The sequence below is a fragment of the Osmerus eperlanus genome, chromosome 27 (genome assembly GCF_963692335.1).
Source record: "Osmerus eperlanus chromosome 27, fOsmEpe2.1, whole genome shotgun sequence".
Classification (NCBI taxonomy): Eukaryota; Metazoa; Chordata; class Actinopteri; order Osmeriformes; family Osmeridae; genus Osmerus; species Osmerus eperlanus.
Genome location: NC_085044.1, coordinates 6,618,767 through 6,641,167, shown reverse-complemented (window position 1 = coordinate 6,641,167; position 22,401 = coordinate 6,618,767). Strand labels below are relative to the sequence as shown.

Sequence of the window (22,401 nt, the reverse complement as noted above, 5' to 3'; positions counted from 1 at the left end):
GCAGCCTGCAGATAGAGTACAGTCCTCTATCATGTTTCAGTATCACCGTAGTCTGTGTTTATACAGTATGTTCTGCTGGGAGAGACACACACAACTTTACATTTACATTTTACATTTAGTCATTTAGCAGACGCTCTTATCCAGAGCGACTTACAGTAAGTACAGGGACATTCCCCCCGAGGCAAGTAGGGTGAAGTGCCCAAGGACACAACGTCATTTTTGCATGGCCGGGAATCGAACTGGCAACCTTCAGATTACTAGCCCGCTTCCCTAACCGCTCAGCCACCTGACTCCCTTCACTAGCTGGGGGGCTGAGGGGAGGGGGGGGGGCAGTAGATAGCTCCACTGAAGAAGACAAAAGCGCAACATACACACACCCGCACACAAACACACACACCAGAGGAGGCAGCTATCCCCAGAGACACTGCTGTCAGTCTGGTTGAGGGGAAGGGGAAGGAGAAAGGAAAGGGGAGGGAGAGTGTGTACGTGTGTGTGCTTGTGTGTGCGTGTATGTGCTTGTGTGTGCTTGTGTGTGCATGTTTTTGTGTATGTGTGTGTGTGTGTGTGTGTGTGTGTATGTGTGTGTCTTTGTCATAGTGACCAGGACCTTCTGTAACCTGGTCCATTGAAGTGGACCGAACCAAAAACAGAACTATATTGTAACATGTAATATCATTACTCTCTGTCTGTCTCTCCCTCTCTCCCTCCCTCTCTCCCTCTCTCCCTCCCCCTCTCCCTCTCTCCCTCTCTCCATCTCTCTATCTCCCTCTCTCTATCTTTATCTCCCTCCCTCTCTTTCGCCCTCTCTCTCCATCACAAAGAGACATAACCTTCTGATTTGTCCTTCTGATCTACAGGATCCGAAGGACATGTTTTATATGTGCATGAGTAAGTGTGTGTATATGTGTGTGTGAGTGTGTGTGTCCTGGAGGATCATTAACATCCGCAGGCTGAACGATCAACTGTCGTCAACTATCACCTGTTCCCACGGCAACATACAGCAACAAGCCTCATGCACTCAGTCACTGTCTCTCTCTCTCCAGTCCACCTCTTCTACTCTTATCACCCCCTGTTCCATTCCTTCACTCCTCCACACCTCCACATTCTCTCCTTTCATCTCTCTTACTTTTTTTTTACTTCAGCGCTCTCAGTGTTCGAGAACAAAACCATCAGTTCTATTCTCAACATTCTAGAACAGCAGCAGTTCCATTCTTAGTGTTCTAGAACAAAACCAGTAGTTACATTTTCAGTGTTCTCGAACAACAGCAGCAGTTATATTCTCAGTGTCTCGAAGAAAAGCAGCAGTTCTATTCTCAGTGTTCTAGAACATCAGCAGCAGTTCTATCCTCAGTTTTCTAGAACAAAACCAGAAGTTATATTCTCATTGTTCGAGAACAACAGCAGCAGTTCAATTCTCAGTGTTCTAGAACAACATCAGTTATTCTCTCAGTGTTCTGGAACAACTGCAGTTGTTCTATTCTCAGTGTTCTAGAACAAAACCAGTAGTTCTATTTTCATGGTTCTAGAGCAACAGCAGCAGTTCAATTCTCAGTGTTCCAGAACAGCAGCAGTTCTATTTTCAGTGTTCTGGAACCAATGCAGTAGTTCTATTCTCAGTGTTCTAGAACAAAACCAGTAGTTTTTTAATGGTTCTAGAACAACAGCAGCAGTTCTATTCTCAGTGTTCTAGAACAGCTGCTCTAGTCTTACTAGAACCAGCACACAGACTTGCAGAGCAACATGAGCTCTATTCTACTTCAGGCTGTAAACCAGGCAGTCAACAGGGCAGTGAAACAGAGAGTAACTTACTTCCCCAGTTCCTCAAAGAGCTGGAACTCCTCAGTGAAGCGTGTGCAGGTGATGGTGGCCATGCTGGAGCTAGTGGACTGGTTCACTGACTGGCTGGCTGACTGGCTGGCTGGTTCACTGCCTGGTGTGGCGGTGGTGGAACAAGAACAGCACAAAGCTTTGGTGATGGTATCCCACTCTTCTTGTTATCGTCTCTCCTCTCTCCTCTCTCTCTCCTCTCTGTATCGGGAGTGAAGGAGGGTTCCTAGTCTGGATGACAGCTTTGGCCCCTCCTCCGTCACACAGCCTCGTCCAATCGCACCTCTGCCTGCGAGCCTTCTGAATACACAGCTGCGTCGTCATGGCAACTGCGTCCGCCCTCCGCCTCCCTCCTGCTCTCTCCGAGCGCTCGTCACACACACATGCCACACACACACATTCAAGCACACACACACACTCATACACTCTCTCCGAGCGCCCGTAACACACACATGCCACACACACACACACTCATACACACACAGACACACAGTACAGGCTCATCCATGACACAGATATTAAATATATAACGTTTAGAGTCTGGCTTGTTTCTAGAGATTCATCAAGATTTCATTCTTGCTTTTTTCCTCCAAGCTCCTCTCCCCTCTTTTCCTCTTCCCTCTCTCCCCCTCCTTCCCCTCCTCCCTCCCTGCCTCTCTCCCCCTCCTTCCCCTCCTCCCTGCCTCTCTCCCCCCACATCTCTTCAAAGACATCCTCGAATTCCTCTTGTGTAGTTTACTTCTATACCCTCTGACTTCCTTTTGATTTCTCTCTCTCTCGCTAAAACACACACCCACACATCCACACACACACCCACACATGCATGTACACACACATCCACATTTGCACGCACACACACTCGCCGGTGCGCACACGCATGCCCACACGCATGCCCAAACAAACAGAATGCTTGAGCTTTTTCTGTATGTTAAGTTCACGCTTAGATGCACAGAATAGGTTCCGAACGCAGACGAAGGACTCTGGAGAATGAGGGAGGGGTAAGGTGGAGTGGGAGGAGGGGAGGAGGAGGAGGAGGGGAGGAGGAGGGGGAGAGGGTGGGTGGGTGGGTGGGTGGGTGGGAGATATGAAACCTAGAATTAGAGGGAGGGACTGGAGTGGATGGCATGAGGGAGGGATGAAGTGAAAGAGCAAAATAGGACAGCAAAGTGAAGATTGGAAAGGATGAAGAGAGTGAGGAAAGGAAAGAGAGGAGAGAGAGGGAGAGAGAGATGGATGGGACTGGAGAGAGAGAGGGATGACAGGAGAGAAAGGGAGAGATGGATGGTAGAGGAGAGAGGGATGAGAGAGAGAGAGAGAGAGAGAGAGAGAGAGAGAGAGAGAGAGAGAGAGAGAGAGAGAGAGAGAGGGAGGGATGAGAAGAGTGGAGAGAGAGGTGAGAGGGGTGACAGGAGAAAAGAGAGAGGGGGGAGGAGGGAGGAAAGAGAAAGAGAGAGAGGGGCGAGAAGAGAGGAGAGACACAAGAGAAGATTAACAGGAGAAAGGGGAGATAGAAAGAGAAAGGAAGAGAGCGAGAGACGGTTTGACCAATGATGGGTGAGCGATTCCTGTGGATTCTTACTTGCAATGAGTCACATGAGGACACAAAGGGGGTCATGTGACCTAAGGGAATCCAATCGAAGCTCCTGGTGGCTTTTTCAAAGTTGTTCAGCGATGCAGGAAGATCAGTCTTCTAACCCTCCTGGTCAGAGGAGAGGCACTGCCTCCTGGTGGCACAACTCGGAAATGCAGCGTCATGTGAGCATCGCTATTGCATCTTCCACTGGAACTGGACACACACCACACACTCACAATGCACACACACACACACACACAACGTACACACACACACACCACATACACTAAACACTCACACACAAGCAAAAACACACACACAACCCAAACCCCCCCCCCCCCCCCCACACACACACACACACACACACCAAGCACACAAACACATGACTCTAGTTGGGGTGCACTTGATCATTTGTGTAAGTGTGTGTAAGTGTGTATGCATGTGCAAGTGTGTTTACAAGTATGTATGCATGTTTTTGTGTGTGAGTGTATGTACATGTATGTGTGTGTATGTGTGTGTGTATCTCAACTGCGGTAACGTTTGTTCTTACGGTCTCTCCTGGGAATATTCCAAAATCTCCATGGCAACACATAGGTATGCGTCATCATCGTTGGCCTCTGTCTGTCTGCCTGTGTGTATGTCTGTCTGCGTAGCTGTCTGTCTGTCTCTCTGATTGGGTGTCAGTCTATCTGTCTGTCTGCCTGCCTGCCTGCCTGTCTGTCTGCCTGTCTGACTGCCTACATGTCTATTGGACCAAAAGATGCAGGAAAGAGAGGGAGACAGAGACCTAGAGAGACAGAAAGACAGACTGAGGGAGAGACTGAACCAGTGAGCTGACATGAGGAGAGTCACCATCTTGTCTAGTTCCACCTCGACTAGAGATGATACAACTTTATTTACTACAGAGAACTTACTGTGTTTCTTTCTTTCTGGATGTTTCTGCCTCTACCTCTCTCTCTCTTACTCTGCCTTACACACACACCCACACAGCTGCCCTCTGCCCCTCCTCACACACACACACACACACACACACACACACACAGAGGGGTCTTCCTTCTCTTTGATTAAGGCACAGATGACGTCAAGGATGATGTAACAGATGATGTCACTGTGATATGGGTCCTCACAACCTGGGTAAACACAAACACACACACAGGCACACACACACACACACACACACAGACAGATATTGAATGTATTTTGAACCAAGTGCCGTATGAGCATGCTCAGAGCTGTCTCTGCCCTGTGAGGAACAACATCATTGTTCAAGAACATTTTGTCCGGTTCCGCAGCTGGACGAGAGTTGCACTGGTATGCAATGGACCTACACACACACACACACACACACACACACACACACACACACACACACACACACACACACACACACAGACAAATTCTCACAACAACCTGAACTCCTGTCACCTTCATATTTGTCTGTAATGTGTCCAGGTCGTATTTTTCCAGGTCGTGTTAGTTTGGATGACGACAGTTAAACTCTCCGGAAATTCCCTCTAAAAGTGTTTTCATCCAGGAAGGAAATTCCACAGGAGCTCAGGTTGTTGTCTCTGTATTTGTATGCACGTGTGAGTGTGTGTGTGTACGTGTGAGCCAAACTGGATGCAGTCCCTGAACACGGAGCAGCTGTAGCTATGCTGAAAAAGACTAGAAAAAACCTATGATGTTATTGTTGCACTGTACTACATTCTACTCTAGTTGAGATGTTGCACTGTTTTATGTTATACTTAGTGTACCTGTCATACTGCAGTAGAGATTCAGTTATTATTCACTGGGCCTGGTAGATGAGATTGGGTTATTGTTGCACTGGGCGTGGTAAACACAGACCATTCCTTGATGCAGACCACTGAAACACTGTTCGAACTACTCACGTCTGATGCCTGATTTTCTGCTGTACTTTTTACACACACTATTTGTATGCCGCTGTGGATAAAAGCGTCTGCTAGATGAAGAAAATGTCAAACGTAGATAAACACTGACCTGACTGTTATCCTTCAGGGTTTCCTCACAGAACGAAAGAGAGTAGCTGGCAGGGGGGAAGAAGAGAGAGACCGAGAGGGAGAGAGGGAGGAAAAAAAGGAGAGAAAAGGATTTTGGAGAGCAGACAGAAAGATATAAAGAGAGAAAGAGAGGGGGTGGGGGATGTTGGATATAAGTGAGAGGGAAAGGGAGGAATGCTGGAGAGAAGAGAAAGAGTCCGACTATGGAGGTTTTATCATTTTATTTGGCTGCATTGAGGATCAGTTCTCTTTACACAACTCTCATATTTACAGTGTGTGTGTGTCTGCGTGTGCGTATCTCAAACAGTAATCTCAAGCTCCATCCCTCCATCTCTCGATCCCTCCATCTCTCGATCCCTCCCTTCCTCCATCTCTCAATCCCCCCCTCCCTCTCGCCCTTCATCTGTCTATCCTGTTAGACATCATGCGTGTGTTGAGCTTGTTAAAGAAGGACTTCAGTTTACAAAGTTTACACTTCTTCCTCTTTGTCTTATTCCTGCCTTTCTTGGAGACCTTCCCCCCCCCCTCTTCCTCCTCCTCTCCCACCCAGGGAACCCAGGCCCCTCCGTGGAGGTCAGGGTTCGCACGGGGGTCGTCGTCGGGGAAGCGAACGGGCACCGCCGTGCGGTTGTAGAACGCCAGACGAGACAGGAGCTGTCGGACCACATCCGGCCTCTGATTGGCCAGGTCGTGGCGTTCGTAGGGGTCCGCCGTGATGTTGAAGAGCCAGACGCTCTTGTCGATTCCCTCGATGTTCCTCTCCAGGTTCCACCAGGTTCCTGAGAGCGTGGCTAGAACCTGGGGTGGAACCCAGTCTCCATGTCCAGGGTCTCCTGTCAGCAGCTTCCAGTCTCCCACCCTGATGGCTGCCTGCACCGAGGTGTCAAACACAGCCAGGCCTTCCTGGACCGGCCCCCCAGGACCAGGGCTGGGGACCTGGGTCCGGGAGCCGCGCCTGGGCCCCTGTCTGGAGCTGGAGCCCTTTTCCATGTAGGCCTTAGTGGGACCAGGAACTTTCCTGGAATCCTTCCCCGAAAATGCCTTGTCTTGCTTGTGGACTTTTCTGGAGGCCCGGCTTGAGCCTTTCCTGGAAGTACCCCAAGAGGTGGATGGGGTTGTACTGGGGGCTTTCTTCCCAGAGGCCTTACGGAGGCCTGCTGCTCTCCTGGAACTCTTCTTGGAGGCCTTGGCGAGACCGGGGCTTTTCCTGGAGGTGTTCCCCGCCGGCCTGCGCCCCGTTCCCTGCCCAGCCCGCCTGTGCAGGGGATTGATGTTATGGAGGATCTCCAGGCGTGGGGACTCCTTCCCCTCGCTGATGGTGGGCCACACGTCGTAGCCGTCCAGCCCCTCCGCCTCCGTCACATTTCCCCCAGCCAGGCCCACGAGGGTGGGGTACCAGTCGGAGATGTGGAGCAGGGCTCTGGAGGTCCTACGCCTGTGTCTGAGGAGGGGGCTGTGGACGAAACCCACTGCCCTCACCCCCCCCTCCCAGTAGGTTCCCTTCCGCCCACGTAGGGGCCAGTTGCTGCCCCCCGTGAAGGGTTGAGCCCCGTTATCCGTGGAGAAGATGAGCACGCTGTTCCGGTAAAACCCGTACTTCCTGAGGGCGTAGGTGACCTTGCGCACCGACTCGTCCACCGTGGTTACCATGGCGGCGTACTTGCGTCTTGCTATGTTGCCCATGCGGCGGTAGGGGTAGATGTAGGATTTGGGGGGGTGCAGGGGCGTGTGTACTGCCTGCAGCGACAGGAACAGGAAAAGGGGCTGGAGCGAGGCATTGTGGGAGGATAGGATGGCGCGGGCCCGCTGGGTGAACAGGTGGGTGGAGTAGCGGCCGGCGTAACCGCGGGAGACGTGCTCGTCCTCGTGAAGGTCGTAACCGCAGAGACCGGGGCCGTCACATGACCCGTAGGAGTAGTAGTCCACACTTCCTGTCAGCGAGCCGAAGAAGCTCTGGAACCCTTTCTGGGTAGGAAGACAGGAACGCCTGAGGAGAGGGGGGGGGGGGGGGGGGAGAGGCGGGGAGGGGAGGAGGGGGGGAAAGGGAAAGAGAGGAGGGGTGAGGAGAGAGGGGAAAGGGGAGGTGAGGTGAGTAGATGAGAGAAAAGGAGAGGCGAGCCGGGTAGAGGGGAGGAGGAGAGAGGACGAGAGAAGAGACTGGAAGTCATGACCCATTCCTCCAGTGCATACAGTAGTACCCCCCTACCCAGTCCAACCTGCACCCTCCAGTCCGACCTGCACCCCCTAGTCCTACCTGTAGAAGCCCAGGTGCCACTTCCCCACCATGTGGGTGGCGTAGCCGCGGTCCAGCAGGCGCTGGGGGAGGGTGAGCAGCTCCCTGGGCAGACAGCTGGGCTGGCGGGGACGGATGATGGAGTGCTGCAAGCCTGTGTGGATCTGGTACCTTGGAGACACACAACGCTTAGTGACTGTGTGTGTGTGTGTGTGTGTGTGTGTGTGTGTGGGGGGGGGGGGGGGGTGTCGGATACACCAGTCTGTGCTGGATGCTAATCTGGCATGTAGACAGCTACACCACTGGAACAAGAGGCTAGGGATCTCTGTACACACAAACACACACTTTAATCGCTTTTGTGTACACACACACACACACACACGTACACACACGCACCCGGCCTCCAGAGAGTATCGTAGAGGTGTTACATGGCGTGGTGAGTTCCTGTCTCCTGAGAACAAGCTCCATTCGTGTGTGTGGGGGTGTTTGTGTGTGTGCATGCCGTACTTGTTCCACAAGGTGAACATCTACATTCCTGGATGGATGCTGTACAGAGTAAACAGTAACTGGCTCTGCTGCCACCCTCCTCTCCTTCCTCTCCTGTCCTCCCCCTTCTCCCTCTCCTTTCCTCTCCTCTCCCCATCTCCACTCCTCTCCTTTTCTTTACTCTCATCCTCTCCTCCTCCCTCTCTATTGATCTTGGCTCAGCTTACTGAGTGTATGAAACAGCAACAGCAGCCAAAACTACTGCACTGTGCATTTAAAGTGCAGCCCTCCCCCTATCCCTCCCCTCGCCCCCTCCCTCCTTTACCCCCCCCCCCCTTTTTCTCCCCCTTTCCCTATCTCCCTCTCCCCCAATCTTCCCCTATCCCTCTCTCTCTTCTTCTCCCTCCTTCCTTCCCTCTCTCTCACTCTCTCTCCCCCTCCCCCTCATCTTCTTCAAAACAGATGTTTCTGTTCACAAAGCATGACTGAGATGGAATATGGTAACACACACACACAAGTACAAACACACCAGCACACACACAAGCACACACACACACAGTCTCACACACTCTCACACACAGACACACACTCACAAGAGCAAAGTTTCAAGATGTACGGGAATTCATGTACTGTATGTGGAGCGTCACACGTCCAATACCCTAGGACCCCACCGTACCTGCCGGTGAGGAGCTGGCTCCGGGAGGGCGTGCAGATCGGTTGCACGTAATAGTTCTCCAGCTTCACCCCCTCCGCGGCTAGCCGGTCCAATGTCGGCGTATGGATGTCCGGGTTGTGGTACCCAACGTCATTGTAGCCTTGATCGTCCGTAAGGATGAAGATGATGTGTGGAGGCCGCCTCGGTTCAAAGGCGTCGTCGTCGTCTTGTGTGTTCTCGTCCCGGTCCAGCAAATTGGGTTGGAACGGGTCTAACGACGGGTAACCGATGCTGAGAAGGCTGAAGAGGCACAGGGTGCTCGCGGCTTGCATTCTCACAACCTGGAACGGTTCTGCGGGGGAATTTAACCCCGTCTGTTCGACCCTACACACAGGCTCATTCTTCTCTTCACATTCTCGTGTGTTCGCATCACAAACAGACTTTCCTCTAATAGTCTTGCTAAGCTACACACGAAGGATATGAGCGTCGCATGTACGCAGCCACATCTCGCTCTTTATCAGAGTGCAGTTCAACTTCCCAGAAAGTTGCAACATTTTAGGACGTGGCATACCATCACCGTGCGCCACGCGCGCGCAAATTGCACTTCCCAAATGTAAATCACACTGTTTATATTACGCAAGACATGTACGCATTTGTCTCAACGTTTGTCCAAAACGATTGATTTCGTCTTCCTACTCGTGAAGTCCTAACCCCGCCCGGGTCTCTCGTGGACTCATCCCAACACCGTGTAACCGGAGAGCACCCTTTCGGTGCCGCGAGGCAAGGTGCATCTTGGCCCGAGAGAATCCAAGGCTCGAGATTACCTCCATGATTGTTCATTTAGGGGTTAACTTTGTTACTTTATTACAGTAGTATGACTAAAGTCATCTTGTTGATATTAGGATCGATTGTTTGTCGGTAACATTCGGATGAGGGCAGAAGTAGATCTGATGTGTGATTTTATTCAGTATGGACGCCTGAACACCCATTGAGAGAAGAAGGGAGAAGAGAGAAAGAGAGAGATGAACAGAGGGAAGGAAGAGAAAGAGGCCATGGAGAGATGGATGAGAGGTAAGAATAGAGAGAAGGACAGAGAGAGAAAGAGGCAGGTATGGAGAGATATTGGGGGGGGGGGGGGGTAGAGAGAAAGATATGGAGAGCCATAGGCAGACAGCAGGAGGAGGGATGCCAGATGTGACTCATTAGTTGTAGCTAGGTGGATGAGACATCAACTTCCTGTCTGCTTCAGAAAATACACTTCTACTGAGACGGGCTCGTTCACATGCAACATTGAACCCTGTCAGACACACATACACACACACACTCACAAACACATACTCTCTATCTCTCAAACACATAGACTCATACACAAACACACACACACATAGACTCTCTCACACACACATACACAAACATACTTTCCCTCTCTCTTGTGTTTGTAAAATAATTGTTTGGAGCTGTTGGTCTGCCTACCCGGTTTCTTGTCTCCCTGTCTCTCTGCCTCCCTGCCTATCTATCTATCTATCTCTGTCTGTCTGTATATCTATGTATCTGTCTGTTTGTCTGTCTGTCTGTCAGTCAGCCTGCATGCCTCCCTCCCTCCCCCTCTTCCTGTCTGCCTGGTCCTTCAGGCTTTGTGCTGTGCAGAATGCAGAGGGCATCGTGACTCCCTCACAGGGGAGGCTGAATAGAACACTTATTATATATCAGATTTGTGTGTGTGTGTGTGTGTGTGTATGAAGGAATGTGTGGCTGTCTCAAAGCAGCTTGTTGGCTTTTCTACCGGAATTACATAATGTCCTGCAGCCTACACTGTCCTGGCCTGCTGAAAAGATACAGTCTCCTGGCCTGCTGAAAGATACAGTCTCCTGGCCTCCCTCTCTCCTCTCCTCTCTTTTCCTCTCTCTCTCTCCTCTCATCAAATCAAAATTTGAATTAGAATCAAATGATCAAATGACAAATCAATGATTTGTATAACCCTTTTTACGAGCAATGTCACAGAGGGCTTCACATACGCCCATAGAACTGCCCCTCAACCAACCTAAACCCTCAAGGAAGACAAGGAAAAACTCCCATAAAAACTCACTAGACCTTGGGAGGACCAATTCAGCGAGGGATCCCCTCCTCCAGGGTTAGTGAAAGAGAGGAGCCCCCTCATCCCCCTCTCTCTTTCTCCTCTCATCCCTCTCCCTCTCTGTCCATACATACATATGCATATGTGTACGTAGATGGCAATGTATACATGTATTTGTAAAATGGGTATATATAAGTAAAAACATGATTATACCTTACATCATCAGTGTCCTTTATGAGCTTTGCAATCCCCCCCCCCTCCTCCCCAGACACACACACACGCACAGCCTGCTCCAGTGTAGTAGAGGTGGTTGGGTGAGGCCATGACCCCAGGGGCGACCCCCCAGGTCAGTTAGCATGGCCGTGGCTGGAGCTGCATGTGTGTGAGAGCTATGTGGGGAATGTAGCTGGCGCCATGTTGGTTGGAAACACCGTAGATCACATTACACAGCTGCACAGAACCAGGACACAGCACCTGTCTGCCTGACTTTGTGCCTGCCTGTATGTATGTCTGTCTGTCTTTCTGTCTGCATGCTTGCTCATCTGTCAGTCTGTCTGCTTGTCTGACTGCTTGTCTGACTGCCGGTCTGCCTGCCTGCCGGCCTGCCTGCCTGTCTGGCCCTTCCCCCCTCATTTCAAACAACAGTGGCAGGGTTGCTTCAGCCCAACCTACACGGTGGTGCATAGTGCCCTCCTTTGGCCGTTCCAGGAAATCAAGATGCGAGAACAACTAGAGAGGGTACAATTTCTGGGGAAATTGTAGGGTGTGCTTGCTTGCGTCGGTTGCACAGGGGTCCGTTTTTGAATTACATTTTTACAACTGATATTTCTGTATATTTTATATAAAAATGCATACTTATTATTTATAAAGATTACATAGATTTAAAAGCATTTTTTTTTGCTGCTCATTTACAACTGAAAATACGAGTGAAGTGTAGAATGAAATAGATGTCTTCTCATTTCCCCTGCAAGAGGCAGCCTCATCGTTGAATCAAAACGAATACATTTGGCAGACCGGTGTAAAAATTGACCTAATCTCTATGACTTAAACGTCATTTTAAGTTTTTCCCTTCTCATGATATTTTCAGGCATTTAGCCTACTCATTGCATTCATTCATTAATAAAGAACCCCCTTTGAAGATTATTCTACGACGTTACCCGGCAGTAGAAGATGGAATCGCGATTCAAACAGTACCATCTGCTAACTGAAAATATGCCCCCCAAAACATAAATAAGCTTGACATTTATTTAGTGGAAAATCGCTCATTCATAAAAAGCTCACTTGTAGCGATCATTGTCAGTAACAACGCAAAATGCGATATAGCCCTGTGTGGAGAAGCTGCCCCGGTAAATTGTACTACTACGGTACAGTACTAGACTACTGCTGTGTTCGTCTTCGTAGCGATTGCGTTGGTTGAATTGGATTTAACGTTCCGTTGTACGGTTTAAGCTGAAATTAATTATTTTCATGAACAGATTGACAACGTTTAGGCTGTGGCAATGAAGTTCAGGTTAGTAGTTAGATAGACTTTTGATTTAAGTAAGGGGAGTGCCGAACATGTTCTGTCGCCGTTTGACTTCCTGAACAGCTGTGTAGCTAGATGTTTTTGTAGTGTCTCTCGTAGGCTACAGCGTTGCAGTGAGCTACACTGGTTTGAAACCACAGGTAATGATAATTTCACCCACAAATCGTTTACTTGTAATCTAATGTCATAATAAATCCTACAACGAAAATGTATTTGTGAGGAATGTTTATTTTAACGATTGAAAACAGATGCATCATAGACCACTGTAGTATGTGTTGCCCGGGCAACAGAGGCTAATGTCATGATGCTAATGCTTCAGTGAAATAGTAGACTACCGTTTCCGAAAGTAGATGTGGGCCTACTTCCTTAATAATATCAGATAATATTGTACATTACATTTCACAATTGTGTTTCACATCACAAAGTAAAATGAGTAAATAGTTATCACCCTGGCCTCTTTGCTTGTGGCGTTTCTGCAGCTGCCTTGCAGTAAAGCTATAGTTAGCCTAGCTATCCCCCAAGTTAACAGATGCGAAACGAATGTTCTGCTACAGGTAGTCACGCGTGTTTTCGTGACGTAGTGACTTTAGTAACGTCAGTGACTGTGGCTAGCAAATTAGCCACCGTTAGCTTCACTTTTCGCCACAAAAACGTAACTTGAGCCTAAACCATGCAACGGAACGTAAATCCCAATAGAAGCAACTCAATCGCTACCAAGACGAAACTTTTGACACCTAGGTTGTCTATGTAGGCCAAATATTGACTGAGTTTTTGGAACAAAAAGAATAATAATAGTAATATATATGTGAGAGAACAAAGGTTGTGCTCTCGCAGAAGGCTTGAGCACACCCAATAATATATATGTGAGAGAACAAAGGTTGTGCCCTTGCCGAAGGCAAAGCACACCCAATAACGTGTTTGGCATAAAATGTTCATTCGACATAGTGAGTATTGGACGTGCATAAGGCACTCACTACATACAGAAAGTATATCATGTGCAACGATGTTTTATATTAAGTACAGTGTTTGAACATGAAATACATTTTTTCTGTTTTATTCAGCTGAGTCATGAAACTACTTGTCCCAGCATGCAAAGAGAGAGAGAGAGAGAGAGAGAGAGAGAGAGAGAGAGAGAGAGAGAGAGAGAGAGAGAGAGAGAGAAATAAGGGGGCGTTGTCGATTCATTCATGCAGACGTCTATGCGAGGATGAAGTAATACCTTGTTTATCCGTTTAGTAAACTCATTACATTACAAGTATTTGGTAGAGAAATCGTTCTATTCTAAGACGATGACTTCAATGGAATCGGATGCGTCCGATAGTGCCTTGCTTTACCTAATTTATCAGCATTTAAAGGAGAACGGTTATCAGAAAGCTGCAAAAGGACTGAAGAAGCATGTTGCTCAGGTAAATAGTTGGATTAAACTATCTCTTCAGCGTTTGTAAAGATTTTCCCGTGGAACGCAGAAAAATACTTAAATATAGCTCAATATAATAAGGCTGCAACGTGCGTTGCAATCCCCTATATGCTAAGTCGACATCTGTCATGTTATGCAATCTCGGACGTCAAATCGTGTTATACCTTTAATTAATTGCAGGTGAGATGTAAATTAAACGCAGAAGAGAAAGGTCGGTTTGTCGGTTGGGTTCTGTGTGAACGGGACGCGTGTTGGGCCAGTGTCCTGGTTGCTAGCATGTAAAGAACATTATGTAACAGAGGGACACATGGCTGCATGTCTCCGACCCTCTTAGGCCCCTTGCTTTTGAGTTGTTTTTCAGGCGAAAACATGGACACACAAACTGTATTATGTAGTATATGTAAGTATATGTAAACCCACATGCAAGTATGTTGCTCTCGATCAAAGCGTCTGCTAAATGAATGCAATGCAATATTTTAACTAGATTTGTCAGTATGGCAGTCGTTGAGATGTTTTTGCCCCCCTACAGTCGGAGAGCCCAGATGAGTTCCTCTCTCTACACGATATCTACTCAGCCTGGACCAAGTATGAGCTTAAACCTGTACATTAAACAACTTCAATACCAGTCATATTCAAAACAACAATGCAAATAAAAGATAGATTCAATTAAATAAATTACCTTTAAAGTTACTTTCTTGTGTCATGACCATGTTGCAATAAGGCTATTGTTCATACTGTGTGTGTATGTGTTTGCACGTGTGCGTGCCTGTGTGTGTGTGTGTCCTCCAGGATCTCAGCACTAGGCCAGGTAGCTAAGCAAGAGGCCGAGGTGGACTCCACCACGCTGAAGAAGGGCATCAAGGCCGACCCCTCCCCCACCACAGAAGAAGACAACCTGTGTCTGCAGCAGACCAAAGAAGAAGAGTTAGATGCCAAACCAGTTACAGGTAACCCTGGCTCTGAATACCGTATTCAGTTTAAGGCATTCATCTTTGTTTATAAGGGTCTGCATAACTTGGCTCCTCCCTATATTTCGGATCTTTTTTCATTCCATCGAAATACATCACAAGACCTCCGATCAACCAGTAGTCTTCGGTTAACTGTTCCAAGGACAAGTCTCAAACAGATGGGAGATTGAGCCTTCTCCACAGATTTGGAATAATTTTCCCACTGAACATGAAAACTGCATCAACATATGATGTTCAAATGTTTGTGCACTGTCTGTGATTGTGTTTTGTGTCCTGTTGTGTGTGTTCTAATTATTCACAATTGTACAGCACTTTGGCTAACAGCTGTTACTTTTAAATGTGCTTTATAAATAAAAATGGATTGATTGACTGATTGTATGGGTTGGGGGGTGTGGTTTCTGTATGGGTTGTGGTCTAGGTTCTGTATAGGTTGGGGTCTGTGTTCTGTATGGGTTGGGGGGTGTGGTTTCTGTATGGGTTGTGGTCTAGGTTGTAATCTGATGCTGGTGTCCCCCAGATCTCCTGCCCCCCCCTGCTGAGCAGCCCAGCGCCACTGACACCCCCCTGAAGACGGCACCCCCAGAGGAGGAAGAGGAGGAAGAGGAAGAAGAGGAGGTGAAGGAGGAGGGGGAGGTAAAGGCGGAGGAAGATGAGGAGGAAGAGGCAGACGGAGATTGGGAGAGAGGTTGCTAGTTGGTTAGAAGTGAGGATGACGGTGCGGTAGAGACAGACGTGATTAGAAGGTTCCGGTCAGTCCTACTTGTTGACCTCTCTCTGTCCCGCCACCTGTCCGTCACAGAAAGCAGCCATTCAGGACACAGAAGCAGACAAGACAGAGCCTGGCCCCGCCCTCGCCACTACCCCTGACAAACCAGCACATAATTCCGATGGAGACAGCGAATCAGAGAGCGAGGAGGAGCTTCCGCTAACCCAGGTAAAGAGGACAGCCCAGAAAGTTGTGCTAGATCCGGGATTGGTCGAGTGGGGGGGAGCTTAACCAAACCATGTCTTATTTTTAGAGCTCTATAAAACTTATCTCTTTCAAAAAAAAAATCTCTCCCTCTCTCTCTTTCACACTCTCTTTCCTACTCTCTCTCTCTTTCTCTCTCCCTCTCTCGCTGTTTCTAACAGGCGGCAGCTGTGACCCCAGCTGTCCCCAGCCCAGCATCCACTGCCCCAGCCTCTAAACCTGCCCCAGCCTCTAAACCTGCCCCGAATTCAGACAGTGAGAGTGAGTCAGAGAGTGAAGAAGACATTCCTCCACCACAGGTGAAGACACGCACAGATACACAAACACACATACTCACACGCACACACACTAACCCTCCATCATAGGTTAACTGGTTTAAACTGGTCTGCTGGTGGGGTTGAAAAAGTGGACTGAATAATCATAACGTATCTTCACATCTCTGTGTGTGTGCGCGCGCCTGAGAGTGTGTTTGAGTGCATGCGTGTGTGAGTAGGCCTACAGTCACGGAGTGACATATCTGATGCCCAGTCACTGTGCTAATGTGTGTCTAGACCTCAGCATTGCTGGGTCTCTCTGGTTTCCTGGCTGCTCCGGCCGTGTGTGTGTTCTGGACCGGCGGTTCTGTCACGCTTTGTTCTGACCCACTGGGCCGTGAGGGTTCCAGGGTTGTTTGGACAAAGTCGACATGACCTGGGTCCCCACTGGCTTAGGCGTTCATACTCTGGGGTGGGTCTGGCCCCAGGGTCCATATATGAAGGACGAGAAACGTTGATTACCCATGAGCCTTTGCAGATTATGGACACTGACATGGGACCTGCTTTACATTTACATTTACCGTATTTTCCGCAGTACAGGGCGCACTGGATTATAAGGCACACTGTCAATGAATGATCAATTTTCGATCTTTTTTCATATATAAAGCGCACCGGACTATAAGGCGCATTACGCTAAACAAAACAGTCAGTCAAACTTTATTAAACGTGTTCACAATAACTCTCAACATTGTTCAAACGTTAATGAGCGTATTCACAATAACTCCCAACCTTGTTTAGTTGTAACACGTTAAAAAAAAACTGATACCGCTAAATCAAACGTTAGCGTGAAGCACAGAATGTATTACTCCGCGACGCTCCTGACTACGGTAGCCGTAATGCTGCAAATGGTGCGGCTTTGTAATTTACCAAAGTCGTACTAAAACATTTTGACAGAGCGCCGTGTACCACACAAAATCGCTTCGAGGTCAGTAAGCACAACCAGAATTAATCCAAAAATAAGCGCTCCGGATTACAAGGCGCACTGTCGTGTTTTGAGAAAATTAAAGGCTTTTAAGTGCGCCTTATAGTCCCAAAAATACGGTAGCTCTTATCCAGAGCGACTTACAGTAAGTACAGGGACATTCTCCCTGGGGCAAGTAGGGTGAAGTGCCTTGCCCAAGGACACAACGAAATTTTGCATGGTCGGGAATCAAACCGACAACCTTCTGATTAATAGCCCGATTCCCTAACCGCTCAGCCATCTGACCCCTGCTTTGACTACCTGATAGCCTGGTAGCCAGGTGGAAGGCAAGATTAGCTAACTTTGGCCTCTAAGTGGATTTAGGTGTTGTTGGTTGTTGTTCAACCTCGCTCTGGCCTGACCACAGTCCCAGAGACACGCAAGGCCTCAGGGCTCCTAGTCCCAGATTAGGCCTAGTCCCAGATTAGACCTAGTCCCAGATTAGACCTAGTCCTAGATTAGGGTGACACTAACAGTAACTCTGAATAGGTATTAAGTGTTTTTCCACCCCCTCAGAAAACACCAGCCAAAGCGCCCCCTCCTGCCTCAGCTCCCACCCAGAAGGAGAGCAGCTCAGACTCCTCTGAGGACGAGGCCCCCCCCAAGAAGACCCCGGCCACCCCCATCCTGGCCAAGGCTCAGCTCAAGGCCCCTGCTTCAGCCAAGAAGGCCTCCAGCTCCAGTGACGAGAGTGAGGAGGACGAACCAGTCAAGGTTAGTTTCTCGCAGTTAGACTCAGGTCCAGATTCAAGCAAACAGGAAGCATACAGGAAACAGGAAGAAGAACATAGACAGGGAATATGAAGATTAATTTAGGCAGGAAGGTGAAGGTTGACAGGAAGTAGGAAGTTGTATTTAGACAGGAAGCAGGAAGGTGATGGTAGACAGGAAGTAGGAAGATGAATGGAGACACTAGATGGTCCCATGTAATCCAAACTTCTGCATTCTTTGTCTCAACCTTGATATATTCAACCATTGGTGTGTGTTCACCTCTCTGTCCTGCCTCTTTACCAGAACCCAGAGTCAACCTCAGAACCCCCCAAGGTCGCCACGGAAACCGCTGCCTCTGAGACACCTGTCAGCGACACCCAGGCCCCTCCCCCTGCAGGCCAGGAGAAAGACGCAGAGGAAGAGGACAGTCCAGAAGAGGTGCAGTATGGGAGATGGAGTTTAAAGACTGTGACATTGTGTGCATTGCTCTACTATTGGGTGTTCATTCTGATATGTTCCCATCCGTCCAATCACAGACGGAAGAAGCTGCTCTGGCCCCACCCACACCGGAGGAACCCAAGGATGATGATGCTGAAGCCCCTCCCCCAGAGGGTAGGTGATTCTGTAGTTCACATCCCACACTGCAGTGTCCCCTTCTCTAAATTATACTAACTTCTTTTCTATGCTTCTCCTCTGCTTTCTTCTCTCCATCCTTCTCTTCTTCCTTCTCTCTTTCTCGCCATCCTCGTCCTTCTCTTCTCTCTATCCTCCTTCTCTCTTCTCCAGCTCCTGTACAGGAAGAGGAGGAGTCTCAGGTAAGATCCTCCACCAATTAGAGTCCAGGGTTGTATACTATCTAGTACAGGTTTTGTAGTACAGTTCTTGGTCAGATTTCTATATTATCTAGTACGGTCTAGTACAGAGTTATACACGATTACAGGTATTCTAGTACAGGGTAATACACTATCAAGTACACATATTTCAGTACTGAGTTATGTACCCTCTAGTACAGGTGTTCTGGCACAGAGTTATACAGTATACTATCTAGTACAGATATTATAGTACAGAGTTATGTATTATGTAGTACATATATTCTAGTACAGAGTGATATGTTATACTATGCTGTCGCCTGGTTGCAGAGTGGAGAGACTGTATTAGCTGGCAACCTAAAGGCCGAGGATCAGATAGTGACATCGACCACTCCAGAGGACAAGAACGACACACCTGCCGCCCCCACAGGTAACACCATGCTAGCTCCGCCTCCCCCCCCCAATACTCATTGGATGGGGAGGTTGAAGGAGAGAAGCCTCGTATATTTTCCACCAATCAGCTGGGAGAAGGAGGAGAGGAGTTATTGTGCGTGTGTGTGTGTGTAGCTGCTGCTGCTGTCCCAGAAGTAGAGGAGGAGGTAGCCCCGCCCTCTGACCCCGACATGCCCCCAGCCACACCCGGCGCGGGGGGGAAGAAGAAGAGGAGCAGAGATGCTGCTGACACCCCAGGCAAGAAGGACAAGAAGAAGAGAAAGAAAAAGGTGGAGGTGGAGGAGGAGGTGGAGGAGGAACAATCAGCTCCTCTAGAGGGCAGTGAAGAGACAGAGGTCCAGCTGGACACCAAGGAGCCAGCAGATGAACCAGAAGGTATGCACTGTGTGGTGTGTTTGAGAGAAAGAGAGAGAGGGAGAGAAAGGTAAAGATAACTTTTTTTGTGGGTGAGAGTACAGGCAATACTCTTATTACTCTCTCACCATTTTGTCTGACTTACTTCTTTCTCTGACTGACTTTTCTTTGACTGGCTGTTTTTTTGTCTGACTGCCTGTATTTTCTCTGACTGACTGTTTCCTCTGGTGTGACTGGTTTCCCAGATGGCGAAGGCGAGACTGAGGAGGCTGCCCCTGCTGGCCGGACCATCCTGCTGCTCTCCTCCAACGCTATAAAGAGGAGGAGGAGGAACAAAAAGAACAAGAAGACAAAGAAGGGAGAGGAGGAGGTGCAGGAGGAGGCTGCAGAAGAAAAGGAGGAAGAGGAGAGCGTTCAGACGAAGGTCACCCCAAAACAGAGCAAGAAAGCCAAGAAGAGGCAGAGGGAGTCTGTTGCCATTGAGGAGCCCCCCGCAAAGGAACCCCCACCCCCCCAGACCCCGGAGGACCAGGAAGAGACCCCCAAGAAGAAGAAAAAGAAGAACGCAGAGAAAGAGAAGAAGAACACTGTGAAACAAACCCCGGCCCCTGTCCTAGAGAAGAAAAACAAGAAGAAGAAGAACAAGAAGAAGCTTCTTGTGGAGCCGGTGGAAGAGGAAACGCCAGAGGAGGTCATCTTTACTCCAGCTCTTCAAGAGAAGAAGAAGAAAAAGAAGAAGAAGACGTCGGTGGCGGCTAAAGCTGAAAAAGAAAATCAGCAGGAAGTGACCTCACCTGTCCAAGAACAGAGCATCACACCAGAGAAAGCCAAGAAGAAGAGTGAGTCATCCAGAATACATTTGTTTATGTGGTTAGGTTTGGTGTGTCTGTGGTTAGGGTTGGTGTGTCTGTGGTTAGGGTTGGTGCGTCTGTGGTTACGGTTGGTGTGTCTGTGGTTAGGGTTGGTGTGTCTGCGGTTAGGGTTGGTGTGTCTGTGGTTAGGGTTGGTGTGTCTATGGTTGGGGTTGGTGTGTCTGTGGTTAGGGTTGGTGTGTCTGTGGTTGGGGTTGGTGTGTCTGTGGTTAGGGTTGGTGTGTCTATGGTTGGGGTTGGTGTATATTCAGGGTTCAGTTAGTTTGGTGTCTTTAAACTAAACTATAGCACATCTCTTTGAGCAAGTCTAACGTGTTGGGATCTTTTTAACAGAGAAGAACAAACAGAAGCAGGAGAAGGCGGCTCCTGTTGCTCCTCCAGCGCCCCCTGCTGGGAAGGTGAGCTCTGCCCCCCCCCTCCATCCTTAAGGCTTTTTATAAAACATTTTAGTTACTTTTTCATCAGCACCAAAGCTGAATAAATCAGACTTCAACTCTTTCGACCAAGAGCAACGATCGTTTCCGAGGGTTAGCGTAGTTGAACACTGTTGTCAGTGATGGTGTCGAGCTGTTTAAGGCTTTTTTCCCTGTCGGACGTACTGAGGAGTTTGTGAGAGACCAGCAGGTCAACCTAACATGCTGCTTCCTGTTTCAGAAGAAGACCAAGAAGGCCATCGTGTGGTGAAACTGTGGTGAGTTTGCTGTTGCTCTGAACACATTTCTGTGCAGAGCAATATCATAATGATAACGTATTCACTTAAGAGACACTTTTGTTCAAAGCAACATACGGGGGGGATTTGAACCTGGGATGCCTTTATATCAGAATCAGAATTTGGTTTCATTCGCCATGTATGCAGGCGAATGCTCTACCATTGAGCTGTACCCAGGTTATGTAACAGACTACGTATCTGCATCTTGCTCCTATAGGTTACAATAATAACATATTCATCTCTACAACTGAGCAGTGCAGCATAGCAAGATAAAATATTACTCATTAAACAAAACACTTCTGTAACTTGCATCCGAAAAGGTGCTACAGTTATATTAGTATGTTGTATTTATGTAATATATGTGTTTGTGAGGCTCTGTACAGACTGTGTCCACACATTTGCTTGGGAAAGGACAGTAAAGAATAGCTATCTATTCTTCTGAAGCTCTCGAAGCACACGTGAAACTAGATGGTGAAAAGTAGCATAACAACATCGCAACATTGAAAGGAACATAAATGAACTGTCCATTGATGTCGAGTTGTACCCATTAATGTTGAGACCGATGTTGTCTTTCTTCTGCAGGAGAGCTTTCCAGGACGTCCTAGTTCAAACTGACGGAGCTCAGGATCTTCACAACCATCTTACGCTCAACCCCACCAGTGCAGTGCCTTCAGCCCACCACCAGGGGGAGCCCTATGTCTTAAGCAGGGTTCAGATCCCACATTTCTGGGAACATGGCGTTGTTACGTTTTACCCTCTTTAGTTTTACATTTTAAGTTTTAAAGAATTTTAGAGGTGGAGCTTATCTTGAAATGATATATTTGCTAAACTGGACAGGTGATGATAATCCAAAGGGAAATGATGACACATCAGTGTTGGGTCTGTTCCGGTTGATTCTTCTGGAGTAAATGTGACCAGCGGGAACCACATCTTCACATAATGTGTTCCTCTCTACCTGCTCAGCTGATACAGTTGATACAGCTGTTATCTGTGTTCTGATGAGTTCTTTGCTGTACTTTCTCAAAGCTGTGAACCTGCTCATGAATTAGGAAAGGGATTTTTGTACTCCGGTATTTTATCTATGCACCTCACAGACCCTAACGTTGAGCTCCTTACTTTACTGTTTTAGTGCGCGCACAGACACACACACGAAGAGATGGGGCTGAGTCATTAACGACAACTTTGTTAAATGTCTTTTTTTTGACTGCTGAAACCCTGACGTTTGTCCCAACAATGTCTTGTCTACCTACTACAGCTGAAGTGTGACATTTCCAACTGATGCACTTCCAGTCTTGGCTTTGTGACTCCTCAGAGATCACCCCTCCCCACCCCCCCATCTCTAATGTATACTTTGAGTTTCATGTTACGAACCCATTTGTTCATTATCCTCCTGAAACTGAACAATTCTCCTTTTGTCATTTCTACTTGTTTTATTGTGTTGAATAAAAATTGGTGTCAGTCTGGTCTCCTAT

At 48.3% G+C, this 22,401-nt stretch overlaps 3 protein-coding genes across 4 annotated transcripts in view; 1 reads left to right on the top strand and 2 right to left on the bottom strand.

Annotated features, from left to right (window-relative positions):
* camk2a (calcium/calmodulin-dependent protein kinase II alpha) overlaps positions 1–2,036 on the bottom strand; it is a 30,255-nt gene extending 28,219 nt beyond the window's left edge. For both annotated transcript variants that reach the window (XM_062453148.1, XM_062453149.1), the window contains exon 1: positions 1,810–2,036. In XM_062453148.1, coding sequence (XP_062309132.1) covers positions 1,810–1,871 — 62 coding nt within the window. In that variant the 5' untranslated portion in view covers positions 1,872–2,036. The remainder of the gene's footprint in view (positions 1–1,809) is intronic.
* A 3,588-nt stretch (positions 2,037–5,624) lies between these two features.
* arsib (arylsulfatase family, member Ib) lies at positions 5,625–9,516 on the bottom strand. Its single transcript, XM_062453813.1, has 3 exons — positions 8,814–9,516; positions 7,673–7,822; positions 5,625–7,405 (listed from the first exon to the last, which is right to left on the bottom strand). Exons 1-3 carry the CDS (start codon positions 9,122–9,124, stop codon positions 5,818–5,820), a joined length of 2,049 nt encoding a protein of 682 aa, XP_062309797.1. The 5' UTR covers positions 9,125–9,516; the 3' UTR covers positions 5,625–5,817.
* Positions 9,517–13,577: 4,061 nt separating this feature from the next.
* LOC134013474 (neurofilament heavy polypeptide-like) lies at positions 13,578–22,393 on the top strand. The gene is made up of 16 exons (XM_062452983.1): positions 13,578–13,797; positions 14,338–14,393; positions 14,598–14,755; positions 15,294–15,409; positions 15,576–15,710; positions 15,908–16,045; positions 17,538–17,735; positions 18,036–18,170; positions 18,269–18,344; positions 18,519–18,547; positions 18,872–18,971; positions 19,109–19,369; positions 19,594–20,187; positions 20,554–20,618; positions 20,875–20,911; positions 21,512–22,393. Exons 1-15 carry the CDS (start codon positions 13,681–13,683, stop codon positions 20,902–20,904), a joined length of 2,208 nt encoding a protein of 735 aa, XP_062308967.1. The 5' UTR covers positions 13,578–13,680; the 3' UTR covers positions 20,905–20,911; positions 21,512–22,393.
* Positions 22,394–22,401: the final 8 nt, after the last annotated feature.